The 27,954-nt window shown below is 55.4% G+C and overlaps 1 protein-coding gene across 2 annotated transcripts; it reads left to right on the plus strand.

Annotated features, from left to right (window-relative positions):
- Window positions 1-1,222: 1,222 nt before the first annotated feature.
- PLEKHO2 (pleckstrin homology domain containing O2) lies at window positions 1,223-27,954 on the plus strand. Of its 2 annotated transcripts, XM_033851810.2 has the most exons (6): window positions 1,232-5,430; window positions 11,512-11,661; window positions 16,542-16,658; window positions 20,934-21,038; window positions 22,554-22,652; window positions 24,968-27,954. In XM_033851810.2, exons 1-6 carry the CDS (start codon window positions 5,419-5,421, stop codon window positions 25,991-25,993), a joined length of 1,509 nt encoding a protein of 502 aa, XP_033707701.1. In that variant the 5' UTR covers window positions 1,232-5,418; the 3' UTR covers window positions 25,994-27,954. The 2 variants fall into 2 exon arrangements, with proteins under 2 accessions (XP_073655852.1, XP_033707701.1); XM_073799751.1 differs by lacking the exon at window positions 16,542-16,658 and having other exon boundaries at window positions 1,223-5,430.

The raw sequence follows: 27,954 nt of genomic DNA on the forward strand, positions 1-27,954 counted from the left end.
TCCTCCTGATGATATCTCCATACAGATGCCTAAATGGCATGTTTTTTTAATTAATTAATTAATTTACTTATTTTTGGCTGTGTTGGGTCTTTGTTGCTGCGCATGGGCTTTCTTTGTAGTTGCTGTGAGGGCGGGGGGGGGGAACTACTCTTCATTGCAGTGCGTGGGCTTCTCATTGGGTGGCTTCTCTTGTCGCGGAGCACCGGCTCTAGGCGTAAGGGCTCTAGAGCGCAGGCTCAGTAGTTGTGGCGCACGAGCCTAGCTGCTTTGCAGCATGTGGGATCTTCCTGAACCAGGGCTCGAACCCGTGTCCCCTGCATTGACAGGCGGATTCTTAACCACTGCGCCACCAGGGAAGCCCCTAAATGGCATGTTAAACTCACTCTCTCCAAAACAGAGCTTTTAATCTCCTTCAATACCATATAGACCTGTTTTTCTCCTGTCTTCATCATCTCTGTAAATGGCACCTCCATTTTTGGCTCAAGTTAAAAACCCATACCATATCCTTGATTCCTTCTTCACCTACCACGTCCAATCCACCATCGAAACCTGTTGTTTCTGCCTCCAAAATGTTTTGTTTTTTAGAATTGTAGTATAGTTGACATGAAAAGACAACCTATGGACTGGGAGAAAATATTTGCAAAGAATGCGACTGACAAGGGCTTAATTTCCAAAATATACAAACAACTCATACAACTCAGTAATAACAACAACAAAAAAACAAACAACCCAATCAAAAAATTGGCAGAAGACCTAAATAGACATTTCTCCAAAGAAGACATATACAAATGGCCAATAGGCACATGAAAAGATGCTCAACATCGCTAATTATCAGAGAAATGCAAATCAAAACTACAATGAGGATCACCTCACACCGGTCAGAAAGGCCATCATTAAAAAGTCCACAAACAACAAATGCTGGAGCAGGTGTGGAGAATGCACACTGTTGGTGGGAATGTAAATTTGGTGCAGCCACTGTGGAAAAGAGTATGGAGATTCTCTACAAAACGAAAAATAGGGCTTCCCTGGTGGCGCAGTGGTTGAGGGTCCGCCTGCTGATGCAGGGGACGCGGGTTCGTGCCCTGATCCGGGAGGATCCCACATGCCGCGGAGCGGCTAGGCCCGTGAGCCATGGCCGCTGAGCCTGCGCGTCCGGAGCCTGTGCTCCGCAACGAGAGAGGCCACAACAGTGAGAGGCCTGCGTACCGCAAAAAAAAACAAAACTAAAAATAAACTTACCATATGATCCAGCAATCCCACTCCTGGGCATGTATCAGGAGAAAACTCTGATGCAAAAAGATACATGCACCCCAGTGTTCATAGCAGCACTATTTACAATAGCCAAGACATGGAAGCAACCTAAATGGCCACCAACAGATACATGGATAAGGAAAAAATTGAAATATAGTTGATTTAAAATGTGTTTCAGGTGTATAGCAAAGTGATTTTTATATATATATATATGTATATATAAATCATATCCTTTTTCAGATTCTTTTCCATTATAGGTTATCAAAATGTATTTTGAATCTATTCACTTCCCTCAACCTCCACCCCACAACCTAGAACTAGCAACCTGTCAGCTCTCCCCTGGATTACAGCAGTAGTCTCATAATCTCACTGGATTCCTAGATTCCACTCTGGTCCTCCTACAATCTCTTCTCCGAACAGCAGCAGGTGGGATCTTTTCAAACACATAAATCAGATTTTGCTACTGCTCTAGTTAAAAGCTCTCAATGCCTCCCCAGGCTATTCCTTTTAGAATAAAATCCACAGTTCTTACCATAGCCTGAGGCCAACTCCCTCCCCTTTTTCCTCTGTGATCTCAAATCTACCACTTTCTTCTTTACTCACTATACTTCTGTCACACTGGCCTCCTTGGTGTTCCTTGAAGACCCTATGCCGGAGGCTTTGCATTTGCTCTTTCTTCTGCATGAAATATCTTCCGCCTTTCACTGTGACTGTCTGCTACTTTTTGGTGACTGTCTCTTTCTCATCTTTCAGGTTTCAGCTGAAATTTCCACTCTGTGGAAAAGCTCCACCCCACCACTCACACCATATCTAAAATTGGCTCCCCAATTATTATTTTATTACCTGTTTACTTTCCTTAGAGAACTTATCACATTCTGTTGTTATTGTGGTCATTTGTTTATTTGCCTATCATCTCTCTCTTCCGGCTTCAAGAGGGCAGAGATCACCCCTGTCATGTTTATGGCTTTGTGCCCTGTGTTTAGAACAGTGCCTGAGACATGGTAGCCTCTCAACAGATATTTATTGAATGGATATTTATCAATGAATAATGAAACCATTCTCTCCAAGTCCCGACCCCTCTATCTCTACTATCTTTTGAATCTGCTCCTGCCATCCTTATAACCACTGGCTTGGTTCAAGCTCCGTCACCTCCAACCTGGATTTCTGTAACAATCTCTGACCCAATGGGTCTCCATGTCTCTCTTGCCCTGTCACCGTTCTTCACACAGCAGTTATGAAAATGAGGTTTCAGAATGAAAATGATGTCAGGCCCTGCTTCACTGCTTCAGTGGCCCCCAGCTCTTTGCAGGAGGAATTTCAAATCTCTCAGGTCAGCACTCAAAGCCCTTAGTGCCCTAGCTCCTGCTGCCTCCTTGGTGCCATCTTTCCGAACTCCCCACCAACATCACATGTATATGACCACAGAAATCTGCCTACAGTCCCCTAACAAGTCAGGGTCTTCTACAAGTTCTTACTTTTGTGAGATGTTCCCACTTCCTAAATTCCCGCTGCACCCCCTCTCCCCCATCCATAGAACCCTGCTAGAATACAACTTAGTTGCTCCAGCCCCTCTGGGAACCAGCTCTCAGCACACACCGTGTACCCTTCTCAGGACGTGTCTACCCTCCTACTGGTTCATCAGCTCTACAAGCCAGGGCCTGGGCCTTTCTGTGGCCTGGTCACACAGTGGTGCCAAAACACATCATTTAGAGAGAGCACTGGAGTCAGGAGAGGTTTGAATCCTTGGGCCACCACTTACCAGTCAAGAGACCTTAAACAGGTCCAAGCCTTGGATTCTTGATCTGTAAAATGAGGATAAAAATTCTATTTATTTCATGGATGGGTACCTACTTTTGTGAGGAGTTTAGTACAGTGAGCAGATAAGAGAGGTGCCCCAAATTCTTTTGAGTGAACAGATAAATGCCAGGATGAAGTATTGGAAAACACCCCACTTCAGAGGCACTCAATAAACTTTGTTGATTAAATGGCACATATGCAAAATAGACTCCATCCCTTCCACAGCCCCAGACTTTCAGTGACTTCCCATTGGCCTGAGGTTGAAATGTAGTCTCCTCAACACAGCTTCAAGGTCCTCTCTACACTGAGCTCTGTCTGCTTCTCCAGCCTGGCCTCCCTACACGCGCACACACACACACACACACACGCACGCACACACACACACACACAATACTCTTTCATGCCTCCATGTTGTTCACACTGTCTCCTCTGCCTGGAATGCCTGTTCCTTCTGTCCCGGTTTTAGTGCCCTTCCTTCCTCTATGCCTTCATCCTCACATTTAACACGTAGTTTTCTCTGTTTACATGCCTTTCTCTCCTGAAAAAGGACAGGGACCCTGGGTCCTGCCATTATCTTCCAGCCATTAGTGTAGGGCCTGACGAATAATCAAGGCAAATAAAATATTTGTGATGAAAAAAATGCGTGTGGTGTGGAGGCAACAACCAGAGGGCCAGTATGGGCTGAGTGGGGAAACTGAGACCCAAGTGGTTATCAGTGGCTCACTCTCAAGGGACAGAGCTGCCCGGATATCAAAACTGACCTCACCCCCAACCCACCATGAGTTGCTTCTGTGCAACAGCATGAATTCCCCAGGGGCTCTGGTCTCCAGCAGGCGGAACATGAGTTTCCAGATACAGGATCTTCTGAGTCCTCAGGCACAGGGTACAACGGCTGCACAGCTCTGCAAGTTGAGGGAATAAAACCGTGTGGTGGCCACAAGAGGTGGTTGTCATGTATACTCATTTTCTCAGTTTCCCAGGCTGGATTTTCTTCATCCTTTTAGATAAAGGAACCCAGGCCCAGGTATGAAGAAAAAGTCTGACTCCATCTTCTTTCCCCTTGGCCCTGGAGTTCCAGGCTGCCCTTTTCCATGCTGACTGGAAGTGACTTGGAAGCCTGAGGGCCAGCAGAAGGCAGTGAAAGGGGAGCTGGGTCAACTGGTACAGCCGCTGCTATGGCAACCAGAGCCAAAGGAGGTCACCATTGATTCCACACGCACTTAATTCTTCCTGCAGAGGCATTGGGCAGGGTTGACCCAGAGAGCTAAGAGGGAAGAGGTGTGTGTGTGGAGGGAACAGGACCGTGATGGAGGTTGGGATGTAGCCAGTCACTTTCTCTCCCTAGGCCTCTGATTCTCTAAGTGTAAAGTGAGAGTACAAGGTATAACTAACACCATTATCTGGTCCCTACATTTCACTCCTCGGCAAGGTTGTCAAGGCTGCAAGATTCACTGCTGGATGGGGTGGGGGCGGGGCTCTCAGATATGGGAACCAGAGGAGGACGGCTCTGAGCAATGCCCAACGAGGGCAGGAGAACACTGCATTTGGGGACCCCCGAGAGTCAGAGGAAGACCTCCTCCCCCAAAGGGACCCTGGAGTCCAGACTCTCAGCCCCAGGTCTTCCCGTTAAACGACTCTCCGGACGGGATCCGAGCTCCAGGCGCCGCCCTGCCAGGAGGTTCTAGGGAGAAGAGGACCAGGTAGTCACCACTACCCTAGCGTCAGGTAGGAAAGAAGGACTCTCTGGATGCCCCCATTTCTGGGCCGCCCAGGCCGGCTTGGCCCGGTCAGGCAACCCCAGCCCACTCGGTCAGGAGACCTGAAATGCAGAAGCCGCCACCTCCTCGGGCGCTCTCTCGGTCTTGCCCCACCCCGGCCCCGCCCTCGGACCCCGCCCGCTTCCCTCGCCTCTGCCTCTGGCCGGAAGCCCCCTCCCCTCCCCCTGCCGGTGCCCCACACCCTTTATCCCTTTCCAGTCCCACTCCTTCCGCGAGTCAGGGAAACCTCTCTCCGCTCGGTTCCCCACCCCACCCCCGTCTTCCTCCAGCCCCGGCTCCTCCATCCAGTCCCCGAGCCCCCGCCCGGCCCCGCCCAGGCTCCTCCCTCAGCCCGGCCCCGGCCCTAGTTTCCCGCCCCAGACCAGGGCCTCAGGGCCCCGCTAGTCCCCTCCTCGGGCCCCGCCCCCGGCCCCCGGAAGCCTCTCTCCGCCCTCGGCCCCGCCCCCCCGAAGTTTCTTGGGCCCCCGGCAGCCAGCGGGACAGAACGCACTGAGCCGCCGCCCGGCCGGCGGTGGATGGAGGTAACGGAGACCGCGCGGCGCCGGGAGTGAGCGGCCGAGCGGTCGAGCGGCCGGACATCAGCGGACTCGTCATGGAAGAGGAGGTGAGGACCGGGCCAGTCGGGGGACCTGGGCTGGGGTCTTCGAGACCCTCGCGGCGGTTGGGGTCCCTGGCTCAGGCCCTTGTTCCAGCCAGCCCCTCTCCCGCGGGTCTCCAGGCAAAGCCTAGGCAAATGAGATGAGCAGGGGCGGGGGTAGGGATAGCAGACCCATCCTCCTTCGTTATTTCTGTCTTCTCTCACCAACTATGGGCATGGGGGTTGTTATTGTTCCCATTGGATTGATGGGGAGACTGAGGCTCTGGTCAGTTTGATGACTTGCTGAAAGTGTCCTAGGTTGCTGGGCTCGAACCCTGGTTACCACTGACTCCCTGTGCCGTCCACGTCGGATCCTTAGGGCACACTGTGTGTGTGTGTGTGTGTGTGTGTGTGTGTGTGTGTGTGTGTTTTGTGGTGGGTCTGTGGGTTCTGGAGTCCCTGTCTCAAGGAATTTTGAGGTTTTGACCCTGTCTGGTGGCCGCAGGACTGGAAAAGTTGCGTTTTCTCCCCTGTTTAAGTCCCTGTGAGTCTACCTTCTCCCCTGCTTGGGTGTCAGGCCCTTGTAGGGGCTGATTCCTGCCCCTGCCTTTCCCACATCCCTGGAGGGCTGACTCCCTGGAGGAGCTGGGCAGCTGGACCAGCAATGCCCCTTGAGCCTCCCTCTTCCCCCTCAGGACCCTCTTGGTCTGGGGTGGGGTCAGACACTTTGTGACCCCTGCCCTTTAGTAGCAGACTCAGTTCTCTCAGTAGCCCCCTCATCCAGGCACACTGCCAGCACTTAATGTGTGACTGTGGAATGCATAAACTAGGGAGGGGCCTGCTGTGGCTAGAGGATTTTGCTTCTGGTCCCCCAAGGGGTCTCAGCTTCTGCCCCTCCCAGACCGAGGGGAGGGGATGTGTCTTTGCCTGGATAAGTGGGGAGGAAATATGAAACTTCACTCTTGGGGCAACCTTGGCTAGCTGGGGACCAGGCTGCCTGTGTCCCCATCAGTGCTCGTCTCCCTGCTTCCTGGGACCACTGCCCAGGGACAGCTGGTGTATCCGTCAGAGTTCTCTCCAGGCTAGGCCCTGCATTTCTGTGGGATGGTAGATAAGTCACTTCCCCTCTAAGCCTGCATTTCTTCTTCTATAAAATATAGGGCCTGGTCTCCTCCCCGGGTCCTGATTGTAGCCTCTTCTCTCAGAATGGGTGGAAATAGGGGGCAAAGTCAGGCCACTATGATTGGCTGTGTTTTCTTGCTGACAGGGGTGGGGCTTCCCCACCCCTGCTGTGAGGGCTGGGCTGTCTGGCTGTGGCCCCTCTCCTTCTCCCAGGGGATTTGGGACAGGATTACTCCATCTCCTGATCTGCTCTGGCCCCCAATTAAGGGAAGTTCTCCTGGGGCCTCCTGGGCCAATGGCTTGTCTGGAGGTCCGCCCAGCCCTGTACTCCCTCTGGTCTTGAGTCTCTAACATTGCCACTTACTGACTCCCAGATGCCGAAAGCTCCCCGCACATCTGGGCTATCTACGGTCTTGCCCACCACCTCCCCACACAGCCGGGAGCTCCCTGTTCCCTACCCCGCCCCCCCTTTGACATCCCTCTTTCCCTCTCATTTCTTTTCCCCTTAACTTCCTCTTGTTTCTCCAGGCCTCAGTGCCCATCCTCCTTTCTCTAAAACACCTCTTTGATCTTAGTCGTCTGCTCTGCCCCATGACCCCAGGCTGGCCTCATCACTTCACTCCCAAATGGCTGCTTTTAGTCCTCCCCTGGCTTTGAACTTCCTCCCCATGTCCCAGGAACCCTGATGCCAAGCCCCCTCAGCCTCAGTGACCTCCTCCATGCAATGGGTTGGTAGTCCCCATCAGCCTGAGATTTGGTGCAAAAGTGCAGGTCTGGGCATGGGGCATCTAACCATTTGTGTTCTCAGGGCCTCAGTTTCCCCATCTATAAAATGAGGGAGGTGGGCAGTCCAGAAATGCGATGGTTTATGTGCAAAAGCTTTGAAAGCTTCAGTTATCAGTGTGAGGTATTGTTGCAACTGGACTCAGGCTTTTCTATCTCTGCCCTGGGGTTCTGCCCCTCTTCCTCTCAGTCATGCCTTTCCCTGGCTTGACCTCCAGTGGCACCAGGCTGCTCCTTTGCCCTAACACATCTAGAGAGTGGCAGGGCAGTGTCCTGTCGCAACACTGGTTTTGTGACCTTAAGCTAATCTTCGACCCTTTCTGGCCTGCACTTTCTCATCCTGTAGTGAAAGGGTTGAGAGTATAGGGTCTTTGGTACCTTCTGTGCCTTTCCTTCTTCTGTGGGCCAAGATGTGTGTCTCTTTCCCTCCTCACAGTCTTACCAAAACCCTTCCTTCTGCAAGGGCTTCCCAAACTAACCCCAAGTCCTTCCCCTACCAGAGAGCCAAGACCGGGGTATCCGTCTGGGTCAGTGCTAGAGCCCTCCCAGTGGGCTGGGATCCTCTCAAGCAGGGGATGCCTACCCAACCCCCAGACTGGGGATTTCCCTTGTGCAGGGTCTGTGTTGCCCCCATCAGACTGGAAGTTCTTCAGGTCAGAGCCTGTGCTTCCTCTCTCTGATTGCCCCGTCACAGGGCTCTGACATGGTAGGTTCTTAGCAGAGTTTGGTCAGGGCATCATGGGGTTTAGTCAAAGGGCAAAGGTCATTATCCTAAGCTCCCTGTGATGTAAGGTGCCAACAAGTTCTCTTCTGCTGGTCTCTATCTCCCTGTCATGGCCTGTGTTGTGGCTTTCCACGTGCTCCTTTCTGTGCACAGTGTTGGGCTGACTGACCTGGTGTCTTTTTCCTTTTTTTTTATTTTTATTTTTAATGAATGACCCAGAGGCCCTCCCATCTCAGGCAAAGCAGAGCCAGGCTGGTGCCCAGAGGTGCCTCAGGAGCTGCTCGCGGTGGGCGGGGGGAGGGCCTGAGTGAGGATGGGTGGGAGAAGAGAGAGCGAAACAGGAAGAACAGTGGTCAGCTGGTCAATAAGAGGAGAGGAGGCCGAGAAACCGGGCTGAGCAGGACAAAACCTCCCCTGTGAGCCCTGCCAAGGGGAGGGCCCGCTTATTAAAACTTACTGGGGCATCTCCGGCCCCCTGGTGGGAGAGTGTCTGAGGGGCAGGGAGAGGGGCTGGTGAAGGATGGCAGGACTCTGACCTCCAGCCAGGCCTGTCTTCTGGTGGCTCTTGCTGTGGCTGATTCCTGGCAAGGAGACCTTCTCCTGGGCTTCGGTTCATGCCACCTCCAGCCCCTCAGCTGTCACTCCCCCCATCCTCAAGTGCGTTCTCTCCTCAGTGCCATCCTGGTACTCCCATCCCTGAAGGCTCTGCACTGGCTTCCCTAGCTAATTCAGTCATGGCATTCACCAGGCACTTCTCTGCTCCATGCGGAGAGGGTGGTGGTCAGGGTACCAGGTTCCAGCCCGGCCCCCGGGAGCTTCCAGCTGGCAGGAAGTTATCATGTCTCAGGCTGTGGGTGAGGCAAGTAGGGGAGGTCACAAGTGGAGGGGGATGTGAGATCCCATGGGGTCGTGGGTGGGCCTCTGCAAACAGGAGGCGAGCTTGGAGCTCAAAAGTAGATCTGGGCAGCATGCTCCGCGGTCTTGTTTGAGAGAAGCCTAGAGTCTGCAGGCCTAGGGGATGGCCATCTGCTGTAGTTGCTAATGGAGGGGTGTGACATGTCAGATGTTGAGGTGGGGTTTCCCATTTCCCACTTCTACCCCTCCAGCCCTGGTGGAGGCCAGCATAGAGGGGTCTCTGTGTGGATGAGGCCCCAGCGGGTCACACAGCCCATGGGGCTGAACACAGGGTCTCTGGTGATGGGGTGGGCGGGCACTGGGTGCATGGTAGGATGCTAGAGCCTCCCCCTTCTTGTCAAAGGGCCCTGAAGTCCCCTCTTTCCCTGATCAGGGTGGCTCATAACTGGCCTGTCAGCAAGCCTCTCACTTCCTCATTTCTCCATCCAGGAAGACCATTTGGGACCATTCCACTTCTCCATTTCTCTTGCCATCTACAAGTTAGGGAGAGACCCTGAGGGGGCATCTCGTATTCCTGGAGCTCCTGGGAGCATTGAGGCCCAGCAGCTAAGCCCAGAAAGGCCTTGTCCTGAATTCTGAACCAGGCCCAGGGAAAGGGTTCCAGAGAGCTAGAGGGGATGGCAGTGACAACAGTAACAATAATGACAGCTGCCATTTACTAAGTTTAGGGTATCTTAGGCATTGCTTTGTATGTCGTATCTTTTTATTCAGCAACTAACATTTATTGAGCACCTATTGTGTGCCAGACACTGCCTAGGCATTGGGGATACAGCAGTAATCAAAACAAAAAACCCTGCCCTCACGGAGTTATAATCCTTGCAACTTCTGTTAATATCATCATTTCACAAATGAAGAAACTGAGGCTTAGAGAGACCAAGTGACCTGCCTCTGGTCTGTGTGACTTGGGCTTCAGAGCTCAGACTCCTGACCACTGGAGTATGCAGTTCAGAGGGGGAGGGGGCCACAGTAAGAACCAGACTGGGGATTCCCTGCCATGATGGAGCACAGGGAAGCCATGCCCTGTCCAGCCCCTGACAGCCTACCACACTTCTGTCTGGACTTGTCCTTCCAAAGGCAGCTGTGGCCACAGGGTATCCCTGGGGAGAGGTATGCTCCTTTTAACTAGAGCCCCATTTTTTTTTTTTTTTGGTGGTACACAAGCATGTGGGATCTTCCTGGACCGGGGCACAAACCCGTGTCCCTGCATCGGCAGGCGGACTCTCAATCACTGCGCCACCAGGGAAGCCCTGGAGCCCCATTTTTAAGCTTTATGTAAATTATAAAGCAGTCAGAATTAGTCAGTGCTGATTTCCTTCTAGCATCCTGTGGATTCTGACATGCTCTTAGCCCTCCTCTCCTGCACTCTCCCCTTCACACTCACCACTGTGGGTACCAGTCATTGAAGCAAAGTGGTTAGCAAATTGGGTGTATTTTTATTTTCATTTCACAGATATTTCTTGAGCACCCATTATGTGTAAAGGAACGGTGCTGGGTTCTGGGGACCAAATGTGAATTCGACCCCATCTGGTAGGCATATACCTGGCGCCCAGCTACTTAAGCAGGTAATCAAGAGGCACAAGATGTCAGTGACTGGCCTGGAGACTCCAGGGTGGCTGCCATGTCCTAGAGAAGGGTTTGAGTTTACCTCCTGTACCTGCCTGTGGTCGAAGGCAGTGTCCTTGGAGCCCTCGCCAGACAAGGTGGCTACCCTAAAGTCCTGGCCTGGGGCAGGGATGAGGGCAGCGGAACCTCCTGTTTTGGGGTAGGATGCAGGGGCCGCAGAGTGGGCTCTCTAGAAGGGCAGGGGTAGGGAGGAAAATTACCACTCTGCCTGCCTGCCTCCTTACATCCTTCGGATCCTGCATGAACGTCCTTTCCTCTGGGAGGCCTTCCTGAGCCACACGGACCTGAGCCAGGTCCCCCGCTGTCCTCTCGCACTCCCTCCTCTTCACTTCCCCTTCACTGATTCCTTCATAGCATTTCATGGTTGTTAGTGTATTTATGTCTGGTGTTTATTTGTTCAGCTCCTCCTTCCCCACATTGCCAGCCCCATGAGGGCAAAGATGTGTTCTTTTTATTCTTCCCTGCCTACTCCAGCATCTGTGACATTGTAGGTGCTCAGTACAGCGTGTGTTGACGAGGTTGAATGAATGCACGGGAGGCAGAATGGTGGAGGGGAGAACATGGGGTCAGAGAGACCCAGTTTGAATTCTGGTTTTGTCCTTCCAGCGGTGTGACTCTGGCGAGTCACCTCCCCTCTCGGAGCTTCAGTCTGCTGTGACATGTGGATAATGATGCTACCACCTGGGAGGGTGGTCGCGCGGGTTAAATGAGACAGTTTGGGTAAAACATAATACAGTGGTTCAGTATAAGGTGACTGTAGCTGTTATCGTTGTGGCTGCTGTTGTTAACTGTTATTTCTGATATTGGATTGAGAATATCTGCCTCAGGCGTTGTAGGGAAGCTCAAATGGGGTGATATCAGTAGGTATCCAGCAGAGGGACACATCCCTGTGTGGCCTCACGGCAGCAACCCTCACGGCGCGTCCGGATGCTGTGTTACAGGGCGTGAAGGAAGGGGGCCAGAAGCCTCGGGGAGCGCAGACGGCGGACAAGGCTGGCTGGATCAAGAAGAGCAGCGGGGGCTTCCTGGGCCTCTGGAAAGACCGCTACCTGCTCCTCTGCCAGGCCCAGCTGCTGGTCTACGAGAACGAGGTAAGGACCTGTCTGGTCCTGAGTTTGGGGGTGCCGGGTCAGGGAGCAAAGTGAGGGCAGCCCAGGCCACAAGAGGATTCCAGAACCCGGACTGGAAGGCCTGCTTCGCTTTTGACCCGCTGTGCAACCTTGGGCGATTGCCTGGTCTTCTCTGGGTCGGTGTGGTACAAGGACGATACCTCTAGGTGCGAGCGTAGGACTCCTGGATGAGGGGCTCTTTGAAGCATATGTGCACAGGGATGTGTGTGTCTCCTCAGCTGTCCACCTACACTGCAGCTCCCTGTCCCGGGGCTAGGTTCCACATCTCTGAAGTTTCCAGAAAACTGAAGCTTGCTCCACTCAGTAATGATAGTAGAAATAATACTTATTGCTCATGCTTGTTTGGAGGTCTTACATACCTCTTGGAGGATGCTCACAATAGTCCCTTAAGAGTGGTCATCATGGGGACTTCCCTGGTGGTCCAGTGGTTAAGACTCCGTGCTCCCAATGCAGGGGGCCCGGGTTCAATCCCTGGTCAGGGAACTAGATCTCACATGCCGCAACTAAGAGCCCACATGCCGCAACTAAAGATCCTGCACACGGCAACGAAGATCCTGCATGCCTCAGCTGAGATCTGGCACAGCCAAATAAATAAATAAATATTAAAAAAAAAAAGAGTGGTCATCATGTCACATTCTACAGAGGAGCACCCTGAGGCCCAAGGTGCTCAAATCCTGTTCAGCATCTCAGTGAATGAAGGTCAGGTCTAGAGCCAAAGCCAGGGATCTCTCCACCCAGCTATGTCAGCAAGTAAACTCTAAAACTTATTCTTGGTGGAAGTCCTCTAAAGTACGCTGGATATTGTCTGCCTTTCAACAGAAGGTACTGGCCTAATGGAGTCTTTCCTTGGTGGCTCAGAGTCACTGAGGATCAGGCTGTTCTGTACTGCCAGACGGTGCTTTTCAGCTTTGCGTTCTCCTCTAACATCAAGCTGCCAGTTGCCGCTTTTGCCGTCCTTGTGCCTCTCACAGTCCTCATATCTTCCCACTTCAGACTTGTGCCCCTTTTCATTTCAGCAGGTTTGGAACTTGGACAACCCAGGATGTAGAAGTTGTGTGTTAAATAAGTGTCAATAAAGTTCTGGGTGAAGACCTGAGGCCAAAAGGTGGCCTTTACTTAGAGATGCTGTTTATGTTCTGGGGTTGAGGCTCTCAGAGGGCCTGTCCACTGCAACTGGGCTATTACTGTATGACTCGGACAGACGGAGTACACGGGGAAGAGCTGGCCTGGGGGCAGAGGAAGGGGGATCCTGCCTGTTCCCCATCAGCCTCTGTCAGCATGCCTCAGGCCGTCTTGGCAAATTCATAACTGTCGCAGACCAAGAAAGATCTAGGTGTTCAAAGGAGCTGCCTTTGAGAAGCATCTCACCTTTCCTGACCAAGTCCCCAGGCTCATGGAGTTGGGGTGTCAGAGAAGCAGCCGGAGGAGGCCAAGGGGGTGAATGGTGCAGACAGCCCCCCAGATGTTCTCTACTGCTGCTGGCCCCAAATTAGGATGTGCTGTGGCGGCGGCAGGGGGCTATTTTTATAAATAAAGGGGGCTGTCGCAGCTTCCTCCAGTCCCAGCTGCCATAAGAGTTCAGTGACAGGCCCCCCAGCTGTCAGCCCATCAGGCGCTACCAGACTTGTCCTGGGTCACCTCTCTACATCTGGCCCACGTCTGGGAAGCAGGAAGGATTTCATATCCCCTAAACACAAAAAAGTCTAAATCATGCTTTAAAAAAAAAAAATCACTATTCAAAACCTCAGGGCAGTTTTAAGAACTTAGCACTCGGGGGTGGGGGAGCTTGGCACAGGAGAAGGAGTTGAGAAATGCTTACTAGTTCAATTCCTCTTTCTGATGTAAGGAACTAGGCGAGTGCGAATGACTCTTGGCTGTTTCTTTGCTGTCAGTGAGGCTGACATTCCAAAAATGCTGCCCCCGCCCAGTGCCTGCTGGTTTATCCGACTTTTCTGAGAGGCAGAAGGGCCGGATGATTCAGCGTTTCAGGTTGAGAGGAGACCCAGGTCAGGCAGCCGTGGGGAGCTGGGTGGTGGAGATGGAGTGACTTTTGTTTCCAGACAGAGGAGGGTATGTTTGGGCCGGTAGCTGCCTAGTCGGGGGAGACCTGTGCCCATGGAGTAGGTGAACCTCTCTCTCTGGGATGGGGGTCGGGGGGACGTCCTTTCTGGAGTCTCACTCTGAGTCAGGCATTCAGTTCAGCAAACTTTTCCTCTTGAGGGCTGCCCCTTGTAGGGTGCTGTAGGGGGAACAGAAAGGAGAGCAGACACATGCAGCAGAGGGTAGAGAGAGATGGCTCAGCAGGGAGTTAGGACCATTCTTCCCCATGACAGGGTGTCCCTAGCACCTAGTAAGATGCCTGCAGAAGTGCCCTCTGATGGGGACCCTTAGAGGAGGGAGAGAGCACCGAGGCTTAGGCTCTTGCAGGTGAGCAGGGCAGCTTCCTGGAGCAGATGGATTTTACCAGCCCTTGTGTTGAGTGCAGGAACCTGGAAGGGACTGGAGACTAAGTATTGGAAAGAGGTGCGTGGAGGCAAAAATGGGAAAAGACACCTGTTTGAATCTAGATGGGAAAGATCAGGCCACCCTGGCCACCTGTTCCTCTTTCCCTGAAAGGCTGAAGAGAGAGTAGGTCAGTGGTTACTCACCTTAGCTGTACAATCATCTGCTTTGAAAAATACTGATGTCTGAGCTCTGTCCCCTGGGGATCCTGATGTAATTGGTCTGGGATGTTGCCCGGGCACTGGGTTTTTTTTAAGCTACCAGGTGCCGCCAAGGCTGAGAATCTCTGGTATAGAGCAGAGGTTCGCAAACTTTTGTATAAGGGCTTGTTAAAACTCAGATTGCCAGGCCCATTCCCCCAAGATTATGATTCAGTAGGGATGGGCCTTGAGAATTTGCATTTCTTTTTTTTTCCAATTATCCAATTTTTTATTATTAGATTTAACAGACAGAAAATTATATTTCAATAACTTTAACTAGAACAAACGTAACAGGGGTAAAAAAAGATTACAAAAACTTAAACTACATCTTGACGAAGACCTGTAGGAAATAATGTGCAAACCAGCGCTGGTCCCCAGATACACTTTGCATTAACTTTTTTTTTTTTTTCACACACACACACACACACACACACACACACACACACTGTATTTTATTTTTACAAGAGATAAATAAACTGACACCAAGCATTGTAAATGGATGACCACAACAAAAGCAACAATGATTGCAATTACCAAACACGAAACACACTCACACTATGTCATAACATTGACATTCAGTCCAGGAATCCTCCACTGTAACAGCTCCTTTACTTTGCAGTGAATATTGATTTGTATATTTTTTGCCTCTGAGTCCTTGTGGGATATATATATATATATTTTATTCAAGAGAATTTGCATTTCTAACAAGTCCTCAGGTGATGCTGTGGCTGCTGGCCCAGGTACCACACCTGGGGGACCACTGGTGCAGAGCAACCTGCAGCTAGGGCACTGTCCAGCTTCTGGCTCTGCCTGGAAGGAGTCTGATATGCTACAAAGGGCTCTGGCTTGGGAGTCAGAGGATGGGTGTTTGCGTTTGGCCCTGCTCCTTACATTTGGGTCTGTGCCCAAGGGTAAATCTCTTCACCTCCAGCTCTCATTCTCTTCCTCTATAAAATGAGACAAATACTGGGGCTCTAGGATTTCAGGGTGCTTGAGGGACTCAGGAGAATCGGGGATGCAGAAGTGCTCGCTAAGTGTCAGGGTTTCTTAGTATATGCGACTTATCATGGAGGGAAATTGGGGCATTTCCTCTGCATATAATCGAGTCACTGCCTCCCGGATATTCCACCCCAAACTGTGGAGCACTGAGGCGGTCCCTGGTTGGATGCTCTGCATGATGTCCAAGAGCAGGAGTTGGCTTAACTTGCGTGCCCGTCTCCAGGGCCTGCATCTGCTTCCCTCGAGTCTCCAGGGGGCGAGTGTGCCACACCCAGGAAGCTGTTCCAGCTGGGTGTCCCCTGGAAGTGGAACCAACTGACCAACACTGAGGGAGGAGGGTGTCCCAGACAGCTGGCTGGAGAGGCACCTGGTGGGTAGAGCCCATGAGGAGAAAACACTCAAGGGCCAGGGCTGGCAGGCAGAAAGGCAGCCCAGCCAGTGTCCAGGGGTGGCCGAGAAGAGGCTGGCCACTGTCCTGGCCACCAGCCTTACTAGTGATGAGGCCTCACGGTGGCAGACTCAGGGGGCACTCTAGAAGGAACCCTTGCCTTCTCCATTGTGCAGGCCATGGAGAGTGGCCTCTCACCCCAAGCCAAGGGTCAGCAGAGGAAGATGCCAAGTGGGGAAGTCAACTCCGGATCACTGTGGTGAAGGCGGGTTGTGTAACCTCAAACAGCCTTATTCACGCTTCTCTCTGTGGCTCTGCCTGGAAAGCCTTTTTTTCCCCTCGTTTGTGACAACTTGCTCCTCCTTCCAGACCACCTCTTTCACAGGTCTCTGCCTGGCTTCTGGGCCTGCGTGGACTCCCTGGCACACTTTCCTAAGCCTTTCTAGCTTCCCCGTTGCCTCCTTTGACCTTAGGCGCATTTGAGTCAGCCCTGCCGCCCGCCTTCGGGCTGTGAGCCCCATTTCTCCTATGGATGGTGAGCCTGGAGGGCATCCCTCCAACCGGCATGGACTGAACACCGTCTCCTTGCCAGGGTCTGAATGCTGCATCTTGGTGGTTGATTGGCAGCCCGAGGGCCCCCTCTGACCAAGCAGTGCCCTCACTGAGTGGGATCAGGGTCTGGGGCGGGGCCTGGGTGTTTGAGGGTCTAGGGCATCTAGCTCTCACCATGTCCCCTGTGTCTCCCTCCCCAGGATGAGCAGAAGTGTGTGGAGACAGTGGAGCTGGGCAGCTATGAGAAGTGCCAGGACCTTCGTGCCCTCCTCAAGCGGAAACACCGCTTTATCCTGCTGCGGTCCCCAGGGAACAAGGTAGGGCAAGGCCTGCTGCTGACTGACCTCGCTCCAGGCCAGGGTCTGCTGGGCAAGGTCACCCCTGGAAGGCTCTCTGAGACAGGCTGGGCCCCTGGATGCAAGTCTGCAGGTTCTCTGTTGAATGTGGCTGAGGCCCAGACCCAGGGGCTGCCACAGGTCAGACCTTTGGCTTGCTTTTAACTTGAAGTCGCCCCAGCCCCTGGTTGATAGGAGGCGCATTTAGAGCTCTGCTGAGAGCTCTGCTCCCCTCTCCCCTTCTAGGCCCTGGGGCCTCCTTCCCAGGCTGTAGTTGGAAAGTAGTCTTTGGGAGGTGGGGCCCTTGGCCATCTCCCGGACCCAGGAGGCCCAGGACTGAGGCAAGAAAGCTGGGGATGAGGCCTTCACCCCGCCAGGCCTCTGACACCCTGACGTAGTCAGGCGGCCACACCCTCCCCTCATCCCAGGCTTTCCTGGGTGGGCCACCTCTCCTACCTTTCATCCGAGGCTCAGTGCTTGGACCTGCAGCCCCCCAGCTTTCCTCCCTTTGCACTGTTCTTTCTTGGCTGAAGCTGGAGGAAGTCTCTTGCCTGAGAGGTTTTCGCCCTGGGACATGCTGTGTGTGTGGATGAAGTTCGCTGTTTGCACCCCGCACCTCTGGCAGGGGGTCCGGGTGGGTGCTAACATGTGGTAGAGTTTCACAGATGTCAGGAGGGAGATCAGATTGGAGGCTGGCATTTACAGCACCTCTCGCCAGGTCACACCAATCTGCAGCTGGGCCGTGCCTTGCCCCAACCTCTGCATGTCATGTGGAGCCTCGCAGAGCGGGGCTGAGTCACAGAGGCTGGGGGTTGGAGAGTGGGCCTCGTCTGGGCTTGCCCGAAGCCATTCTGTCTCTTTCATAGGTTTAAGGGCCAGGAACCCAGTCCTCTGTGGTCCCCGGAGCTCTGGGCCCTGGAGGAGACCACGATGCTTTACTCACTAACCCTCTGTCCCACTTGACGGTGGTTGGGGGCAAGGGAGCCACCGTGGAGCTCTGACCCTGGGCGGGGTGGGGGGTGTGTGTGCCCAGGGTAGGGGCAGGTTTCATTGACCTCTGATGCTTAGGGCTCTGTGAGGAAGGGGAGAGCCACATTTTGGTCTTTCAGGCCCTGGAACCCCGACCCTGTCCTGGAGATCCACTTCCTCTCTCAGTGGCGCTGTATTTGTGTGTGTGTATTTGGGAAAGGTGTAGAGTGCGCTATATGTGAAGGTCTGCCTGTGTGCCTGATACACGTGTGTGCACCTCTTTATGTGCCGCTGAGTGTTCGCCTGGCCCAGGGGCTGCCTGGGTCTTTGTGTGTCCCTTAGTGAGCATATGTGGATGTGAGGTGGAGGGGACCTTGCTTCTCTGTCCTCTGCCAGCACGGTTCTGTGGGCCACCTCCTTTCGCGGCTCTGAGAATCATCTGGTGGTGGGCCAGGTGGGTCGGGCCCCACTCGGGGTGGGGTGGGGGGGCGTCACCTTCCGAGAGGCCTGTTTGTGCAGCTGCATTGTCAGCTGCTTCGGCCAGCACCCTCCCTTTCATCCCTGAATCGTGCCAAGAGTTCAGGTCAGCTCTGGGTGACCCTGGGAGCAGGGCGAGGGTCGGGGAGATAGGGCCGTGGGGTGATTGGTGGGGGCTGCTGGGCAGCGGGAGCACAGCCCACGCTGGTTCCGGCTCAAGGGCCCCTGACCCTCGGCACCCAGGAGCTCACACAGAGAGTGGGCGCTCTCCAAAGGCCAGATGGTAGACGGCCCCGCCCCCCCAAGCATCCTCTCTCCTTTCCTATCGCCCTGGGTGTTCCCCTCCTCAGGGAGGCTGCAGGCTGGCCGGGAGGTCACATGACCCCGGCTGTCTGGTCCAGAGGCCGCCTTTTTTTCCCTCTAATCAAATAAACAAAGACTCCAGTGTCTTGCGTGCCCCTCTCCCTCCTGCCTCCCTGTCCCCACGCCCCTGCCATGAGGTCACAGGCAGACGCTGCCAGGAAGCGGGGTGGCCTCTGCTGGGCCTTGCTGCCCCGCTGGTTTCAGCCAGCTTGGCCCTTTCCTCTTTCCTGTCTCCTCTCTCCCCCTCCCGCTTCTTTCCTCTCTGCCATTTTGTCCTCCCCCCTTTTCCAGCCATGTGGGCCTTCTCTGTGTCCAGTCCCGTTAGCTTCTCCTAGTGGGGCCTGTGCTAGGAAGGGCTTGAGGAGGGATGTGTGCAGCCTTCAGGACACAGGGGTGGGGCAAGAGGAGCAACTTCTTGGTCTCCTGTTTGTCCCCATTCGGACCACCTTGTGGGATGCCTGGCTCATTCAGCAGGATTTCAGGGTTCCTTAGGGTGACGCTGGGTCCCATTTAATTTCGTATTCCCTCTCCTAGGGGAGCCCCTGGGCCAACACCCTCCCCCCAGCCTGCCTAGGTGGGCTGTCAATGGGAAAGGGTCACAGCTTGGGTTGAGTCCAGTGGTTGTGTTTTTGTCCCACTGAGGCCCTGAGTAGTAAAGAGACCTGTGCAGGTCTCATTGCAGGTTGGTGCGACTAGAACGCTGTGAACTTGACTCTCAGGCCAGTGCTCTTTCTCTTGCTGCATCTGTTGCTGAGTTCAAGTGTATGCCTCTCAAGCTCTCTGGGATGCTAAGTCCTGCACCAGGCAGGGACCCCACCAACTCAGGGCCTGTGAGCAGGAGAAGCGTAGCTGGGCTCATGGGCTGCCCTGGGTCACCTTACTCGCAGCCCTCATTCAGGGCTGGGTGGGCCCTTTCAGAGCCCAGATGCAGCGCTGTCCCTTCCTGAGCCCCTACCGGCCCTGATGGCTGGGCTGAGGCAGTTGCCAAGGTGTCCTGGGGTTTTCGACTTAGCTGCCGATCTGCTGCCAGGATCAAATTTACCCTGGTCATGCAAATGAGCATTGGGCTGTGCCTGGCATGGGGAGGTGGGTGGAACCAGGGCCCTGTGTGAGGAGAAGGCAGAGGCAGCCAGGAGGAAGTTATATAACAAGGATGCTGAGGGGGCCAGGCGGGCTGCATGTTACATAACTGGGAGAGCAGCAGGAGGGAAAGCGCTATCTTAACACCCGGGCAGGGATGGGCAGCTGGCGACCCGCCTGACAAAGAACTAGGGCTTCCTAGTGTCAGAGTGCGCAGCGGCCCCAAAACAGGAACCTTGGGCCAGTTCATTCATTGATTAGCTATTCATTCAGTAACCATTTCTGAGTACCTACTATGTGCCAGGCTGTGGCTTTAGTCATGTTTAATTCCCTCAGCATTGCTTTGTGGTAGGCGGTGTCATCCCTTTTTCCAGATGAGGAAACTAGGACTGTTTTGTCCAGAAGGAGATAAATGGTGATAATTCCTAGTACTGAGCACCCGCTCTGTGCCCGCTTCCACGTTTAACACTTTGCTACATCACTGATCTTCATAGCTCCCTGAGGCTCCGAGTCAGCCAGCTGTGAGTGCTGGTCTGTCCAGCTCAGAGGCCCTACTGCTGTGTCCACCATAGGGGTGGCTCCTGGGTTTGTGTGACCTCACTCCTTCCACTGTTTCCTGTCTGACCATGGGGCCTGACAGGAAGGGGCCTCTCTGAGCTGCCTTCTGATGCTAATGTAGGAGTTCGGAGCTCCTGCCTGAGGTGGGAAGGAACCCGTGGGGTGGCGTGGGATGAGGTTGGGTGTGAGGTCAAGTCATGGGGTTACTTTAGGCCACCTTGGCCAAGTCCCATCCCATCTGATGAGCCTCTTTTTTCTTATCTATATGATGAGGGGGCTGGAATTGACCCCCTAATGCCCTTTCTCTCTTGCAGCCTGTGATTCAAGGCCAGAAAGGAGACCCTGGGACTTTTTCACTTGTCCAGGACTGGTTGTGGGGCCCACTGGGCAGCTGCAGGCGGCCCTGGTTCCAGTGGGCCTTCACCAATGGACACCCCTCATGCCTGTCACCTCTGTCATTGTACTCAATCTGATGGAAGTAGAGTGGGACTACTCCTACTTTACAGAGAAAACTCAGAGGTCAGGCAGCTGGTCTGCGGGAGTCACATGGAGTGAGACCAGAGCTGGGCAAGGCTGATTTGAATCCAAATCTCTGGCAGCTGTATACATGGAGAGGGCCCCTTCTCTGCTGGATCTGTCCCCTCCCTTGCTCTGAAGCCCCAGTGTCAGACCTGACGTGGGGGTCATTGTGGTTTGCTCCTGACCAGCTGTGCGGGGGCAGACTTCAATCTTGGGTGGGAAGCTTCCTCAAGACCCCAAATGGGAACCCTTTTAAACATCTACTATCCACCCCACGCATGCCCCTTGCAGGTCAGCGACATCAAGTTCCAGGCATCCAATGGGGAGGAGAAGGAATCCTGGATCAAAGCCCTCAATGAAGGGATCAACCGAGGCAAGAACAAGGCTTTCGACGAGGTGCGATGAGGTCCTGTGAACGGCTCTGGGTCTCCTTTCCCACCGTGTGTGATCTCAGAGTGGACCCTGCCCCACCCCACCCTGACAGCCCCTTGATTATGTCACTGCTACAAACACTGGGGCATCTGTGGTTGTTACCTCGTTTAATCCTCACAATACCCCTCAAAGTAGGTGGTTGTGTTCCCATGTTACAGATGAGGACACTGAGGTGTAAGGAAGTTAAGTAACTTGTTTTAAATTAAAACATGGGTAAGTGGTGGGGTAGAACTTGACTGGGTGCAGCCATGCATCCTTTCCAACCCAGCCCCAGCCGGAAACAGCAGGAAACAGCAGAGAGGTCTGTGGGTGAGCTGAGAGCTTGACAGCTCACTCTTCAGTTGGGCGGTGAAGTCCAAGCTTGGCTGGCTCTAACCCTGGGCCTCCTTATCTGCTTGCAGTGGCCACCCAGCCCCCTGTGCTGTAGTGGTGATGGCAGCAGGGCCATGATCAGGCTTTCGGCAGGCAGGGTGTCCCAGGGGGCCAGATCTCCTAGGGAGGGTTTATCGTTGATATCATGGATTCATAGCTGTTTGGGCAAAAATGGGCTTGGGGGGCCACCTAGAGTGACCCCTTGGATTGCAGAAGACTGAGACCCAAGGGGAGCGAATTTTCCCACGCAGGTTCCCTCTTAACACCCAGGTTCCCTGCCTCGCAGCCATGGCTCCTGGATCACGTCTTACGTGACTGTGCCATGCTCAGCCCTTCACTTGCTTGGGAAAGTGTCCCCATTTCAGGGGAGAGAGTGTTGGAGGCCACAGGAGCATGGGCTGGGTCTCGGCCCACAGCCTTGGCGGAGCAGGACCAGCTCCTCCACTGCAAAGACCCTCAGGTGGGCCTGAGCCTCACCTGTGGGCAGAAGAGTCTTAGCCCACCCCCCCCACCGCAGGGACAGGCTGCTCCGGGATTCAGAGTCTGGATTTCCCACGTGACTCTTCCTATGGCTTCCCGGCTACTCCCCACCCCCATTCCTTATCCTTAGAGAGGAGATGCTGCCCCCCAGACTCCCTGACCCCTGGGGGTGGAGGCCCTGCTCTTTCTTGAGCTATCCCCAGGGGTCCTGGGAGAGTGACTGGGGCCAGGGAAGGTCTTTTCTGGAAGCCAGGTACTAGGGGATCGTGGGCTGTCTTCTCCCCGCTCCCCCCCAAGCTTAGCGCAAGAGCAGCCTCGGGGCTGCTTACGTACTGCAGTGGACTGAGGGGTGAGGGCTGATAGCCCACATTTGGGCAGGAAGACTGAGGCTATGCAAGCAGCTGCAGAGAAGGGAGAGCCTCAGACTGCAGAGAGATGACACAGGCTGTGGAGAGTCGGGGGGAAAAGCAGGGAGGTGCCTCAAAGAGAGGGACAGCTGGGGCCCTTGACCCTGTCAAGCAAGGATGCAGGTGCAGACCCTGCCTCTGAGTCTCAGGTTAACGCCTGGGCGTTTCCTCCTCTCCTCAAGGCCTGCTGGGGACTGACGTGGTTCCCTGTCCTTCCCAGGTAAAGGTGGACAAGAGCTGTGCCCTGGAGCATGTGACACGGGACCGCGTACGTGGGGGTCAGCGGCGCCGGCCCCCTACAAGAGTCCACCTGAAGGAGGTAAGGCCTTGGCCCCAGCTTGGGAAGGTTGGGAGTCAGATGAGCCTGGGACCACAGCTCCTTAGGTGGCCGCGGGCTTGGGCCACCTTTTTCCTGAGCACTCTTGGTATCGGGCTGCCTGAGTGGCATGCGGGGTGTCGGTGTGGAGGCGCAAGTGCTGTATGTCCTCAGGGAGTGGGTGCGCCTGCTTCCCGTGTTGAGTCCACGGGCCTTAACCCAACCTGGTGCTGGAGGGAAACTGAGAGCCTGAGGCTAGTCCCCGCCTCTCAGAGCTCAGCTTCCAGCCGGAGAGGAGACCTGTCCACGGACTGCTCCAAGCGGCGCTGTCTAATTTTGGTACAGAGGGCGGCTCAGGCAGGCTGAGCAGGAGGGACCACGGAGGACCCACAGACACCTGAGCTGACCCTTGAAGCATGGGAACGGTTTCAGTGGGCAGACTTGGAGTGAGGGAGGTCCTGGGTGGAGGGAATGGTGCGAGCTTGAGGCCCAGGGCAGGAGAGTTTGAGGTGTGCCTGGTCCCTTTGGCTGGGAGATGTGTCTGGGAACGTGGGGTGGGGGGAGGAAATTGTGGAGGCCTTGAAAGCAGGAGTCGGGGGCAGGATGGATGGGAGGGTGCGTTGCAGAGGTCAGTTGGAGGCCCTGGGTAGGATGGGTCAGGTTGATGGAGGGAAAGGCAGGGGGCCAGGAAATAGAGGCAGGGGTGGGGCCTCTAGGCCCCAGGAGGGGGTGAAAAGGGAGGGGCCGGTGCAAGAGACACTGGGAAGCAAGAGCCACCTGGGCTTGTGATTGAATTCAGGACTCGGGGAGGCGGACTGGACAAAGAGGGAGGGTTGTCAGGAGTGCCCCCAAGCCTGGAGACCCGGCGAAGGGAGGCCCTGGACACAGGGAATGTGGGAGAAGTTATGGGCAAGGGGGAGGGGGCAGGGAGGAGCCCTTCGTCAGACCAGTGTTACTGATGGGTGTCGATAGTTGGGGGAGAGACCTTGGAGGCCAGGAAAGAACCTCAGCCGATGTTGCCTTTGGGGAATGGGGGGCAGTAGGGAGCAAAGGAAGAGGAAGCCAGAGAGTGGCGCATCCGGAGAGAAGGGCACAGGACTGGGGGTCATCAGCCAGGTTGGCAGCCACAAGTCACGAGGCAGGACTGAGGAAAAGGCAGATGGTGACGTTTACAGCACATTTTCTCAGCTTAGGGCTGTCATGGGGTGCAGGGCTGGGGATGCTGGAGAGAAGGAGATAGACCATGGCGGGGAAGGAGGGAGACAGAAAGGGGCCAAGGTCATTGGAGTGTTTGCTGGTGAGATGAGATAGCCTGTTCATGTCTGTCAGCGGAGGGAAAAAAGCCTGCAGAGGGAGTGACTGAAGTAGCCAGAGAGGAAAGTCATGTCTGAGGGAGGAGGCCTAGGAGGTGTGGGGCAGGCCAGCCTTGGAGAGGGGAACCCTCTGAGAAGAATTCAGGGAGGCACTCGTGTCCGGTGACTGAGCGCATGTGTAGGCCAGGTCACCCTGTGTGTGTAAAAGGGAGTGAGGGACCTTGAGGGACCTTGGGAAGGGCCTCCTGCCCAGCCCCGCTCCAGGCCCTCTGAGGCTCCCTGGGAGTTTTCCCCATGACCGTGGGGCTGCTGGGTGTCCCTGTGGGCCCCTGGGGCCAGATGGCGCCAGCTGCCTGCTGGGTGCAGCTGTTCTCCTCTGGCACTCAGCTGTGGTCTGGGGCTGCCCGTGTCTGGGGCCACACGTGACAGCACGAGGAGAGTGGGCACCAGCTGCTGAGCAGCTGGGCAGGCGAAGGCTGGAGAGCTCTGGCCCGGAGGGCTGGCCGACCGGACAGAGGTCTGCCGGGCGAGCAAGCTCAGGATGACGCAGGAGACCCATATGTGGGTTCTGGTCCTGTCGACTGCTGACTGTGGGGACCCTGGGTGGGTGGTTGCAGAGAAGGGACCCTCCCAAGGCCCACAGCCAGGCTGGAACCGTGTCCCCTGACACCCAGGCCAGCACAATTGCCATTCAAAAGAGCGGCCTATCACACAGGCTGGAAGAAGCCAGGCTGGGGCGCTGAGAGCGCACCCTAGCTCTGGCTTCCTGGCCTGTGATTTCAAAACCAGGAATTCTATGGAAGTGAGAGACAGGAGAGGATTCATCAGAGAATCACTTTAGCTTCTAATCAGGTGGCTTTGGAAACCAGAGCAGAGGGCATGGAGAGTAGGGGGCCAGGGGCCTGGGCAGCCTAGATGGGAGGGCTTAAATACCTTGTAGGTGGGCACACCTGACCCAGTGGCTGGTCATCCAAGTTCATGCCCATATCCTGCCCCTCCACCCAGGTAGCCAGTGCAGCATCCGATGGGCTTTCGCGCCTGGACCTTGATGTTCCTGACAGCGGGCTGCCAGTGTTTGCCCCCAGCAATGATGTCAGGGCAGCCCAGCCCCGGGAGACACCCCGGCCACCCATGCCTCCTACCAAGCCTTCTGCAGCACCTGAGACGACCAGTCTTGGTGACGGAGTGGAGACCCCTGTAGGGGAGAGAGCCTCAACCCCTGTCCCAGCAAGCTCTGAGGCCCACCCTGAAAGCCGAGAAGACTCAGAGACTCCAGTGGGGGAGGACAGGGGCTCTGAGCAGCCCCCCAGCAGGGTCCTGCCTGACAAACTGAAGGTGAGCTGGGAGAGCCCCAGCCCTGAGGAGCCCCCTGACCCTGAGAGTACAGAACCGCCCCAGGTGCCCGATTCTGGGACTTCCAAGGCCGTGCCTAGGGAGGGTGGGAAGCCCGCTCCACCCCCGACACCCCCAGCCAAGATCTTATCGGAGAAACTGAGAGCCTCCATGAGTGGCGTGCAGGCTTCTGGGCCAGCCCAGAGTCCTGGGGCCTCTGAGACCTCTGCCCGAGGCCCAGCACAGGTCTCGGTGAATGGTGTGGATGACAGCCCTGAGCCCATCAAGCCATCCCGGGATGCAGGCACCCCAGGAACTTGCCCAAAGGATGCAACAACGTCCACAGCACTGCCCCACTGGGACCCGCAGCCTCAGTTCCATCCCCGCTGCTCCTCCCTGGGGGACCTGCTTGGGGAAGGCCCCCGACGTCCACGGAAGCCTGGGGAACAGCTGTATCGGGCCCAGCTGGAGGTGAAAGTGGCCTCGGAACAGACGGAGAAACTGTTGAACAAGGTGCTGGGCAGTGAGCCGGCTGCTGGGAATGCCGAGGCGCTGCTCAGCCAGGCTGTGGAGCAGCTGAGGCAGGCCACCCAGGCCCTGCAGGAGATCAGAGATCTGGGAGAGCTGAGCCAGGAAGCACCTGGGCTCCGGGAGAAGCGGAAGGAGCTGGTGACCCTCTACCGGAGAAGCGCACCCTAGGGCCTGCCAGCCCAGAGCATGGTCCCTCCCGGCCGACTCAGTCCACTGGAGCCCAGCCCTGCCGAGAAATGTGCTTCTTTCCAGGCTGTAGAAGGGCCATCAGGCATGTCAGGGTTTGGCCAGGACCTGCAGAGACTCCTGGGATCCTTCTCGCCCTGCCCTGGCCAGAGGTGCCAAGTGCCACCCAGGGCCGCTCTCTGGCCGGGCCTCCAGCTCTGGGCTTGGGCTGGGAGCACGCATGCGGTACCTCTGTGCTGGCGTGGTTGTTCCGAACAGCCCCAGGGCCCTGGCACAGCGCTCGGGTTTTTGAGGGCGGTGTCATCTCTGCTTCGCGCCCTCAATAGTTTACATTCCTGACTTCTGAATAGAGCACAGCTGAGCCCCCCTGCCGCCTCCATGTCCAGATGTTCCCAGGCAGAGGCAGCTTCAAGCCATAAGCAACCCTCCCCACCCCCCCTATTCCTAGTAGCTGCAGGGGCCTTGGGTCTAGACTAGAGGTTTGTCCTTCAGCTGAGTGAGACCTGGAACCCAGCTAGGGCCTCTGAAAGCAGGTGGGAGGCATCTGTGTGAGAAAGCCACTAGCTGTGGGCCCCCTCCCTGGGCCTGTTTCCTATTCTGCAGGCCTTCCCCTCTGGTGAGCCGTGATTGGGGGACTCCAGGGTGGAGGAGGAACTCAAAGGGTCTCGTAGTCTAGTCCCTGCCCCTGGACCCGCTTGTGTCCAGCCTTGCACATTCCTGTACAGGTGAACCCGATGTCGACATCAGAACATCCTGTATGTAATTCATTATAAATCAACCTTCAGAAGAGAAGCTGCCCCAACTTCTGTGCCTCCCAGATGGGATTTATATCTGGGTCTCTGTGGTTGCTTCTGAACCCAAACAGGTCCGGTATCCCAGTTATTTCTTCAAATGCCGTTGGGAGTGTGTTGGGACCTGAACCCACTTCCCTCTCCCCTTTCCCCTCACCCCTCTGGCTCAGGCTAGAGGGACTGCTCCTCCTGAACTTCTTGTGGAAGGAGCATTAGCTCCTGTCCCTTTCGTGGTCCGTGCCTGCACCCTGGGCCTCTCCCGAGCCCCTCCCCGCCGTCGTCTCGGGCTCCAGGAGCACATCCAGTCTCCATCCTGCTGCAGCGGCCGGACTGAGGGCAGTCTATAGGTGCAGAGGCCCTGAGGGCCACAGCCACTCTCCCTGGGGCCTGTGGGAGTAGGCGCAGCTTCTGACAGGCCTGCTCAGGGGTTTCTGCAAGTGCACTTTTGTTTACTGAAAGAGAAGGAGGGTCACAGCTGCGTGCCTGGCCTTCCTGCCCACTGCCTCACCCCCAGCCACCAGTCATGCCCTCTGAGGCCCGCCGGCACAGCTCACTGCCTTCTTCTCCTTGGTTCTTGAGGACAGTGGCCAGGGATCAGGAGGGGCACGTGTCCACCCTGCAGCCTGTACTGGGCAGGGGTGGGGGCAAGCAGCAAGGTCACGGCTCGTGAGCCCGCCTTGGCCTCCCTAAGCCACACTCCTTGAACAGACTAGGCTCCCATGCCCCAGTCTGATGTCTCTCCATCTGTCTCCAGTGTGAGAGCAAGAATGTCACCAGGGGCTCACAGTCACGTGGCCCCCTGCAGTCTTCCTTTGGGGAACAGCCTTGCTCCACCAGCAGCCTGGGCTGGCTGGAGCATTAGCCAAGTCACCTCCTTCCTGGGACTAGAGCCTCAGTTTCCTCCTCTGATAAGTGACCAGGCTGAGCAAGTAGCTCTGGGGTCACCTTAGTGGCCTAATGCCATTGGTTTCTGTGGGCTTCCTGTGCCTTGGCAGCCTGGACCCGAGGGGGAAGCCAGCTTCCAGGGGAGGGGAGAGGATCGGGAATTCACAGGGGCTGCCTGGCCTGCCTCCTTGAGGAGGGTGGCATTCCATGCCTTCTGCTTATGAAGCGCCTTTCTTGAAGTTTGGCAATAAATCCCTTTTCATGGAA

The sequence above is a fragment of the Tursiops truncatus genome, chromosome 2, assembly GCF_011762595.2.
Source record: "Tursiops truncatus isolate mTurTru1 chromosome 2, mTurTru1.mat.Y, whole genome shotgun sequence".
NCBI classification, from domain to species: Eukaryota; Metazoa; Chordata; class Mammalia; order Artiodactyla; family Delphinidae; genus Tursiops; species Tursiops truncatus.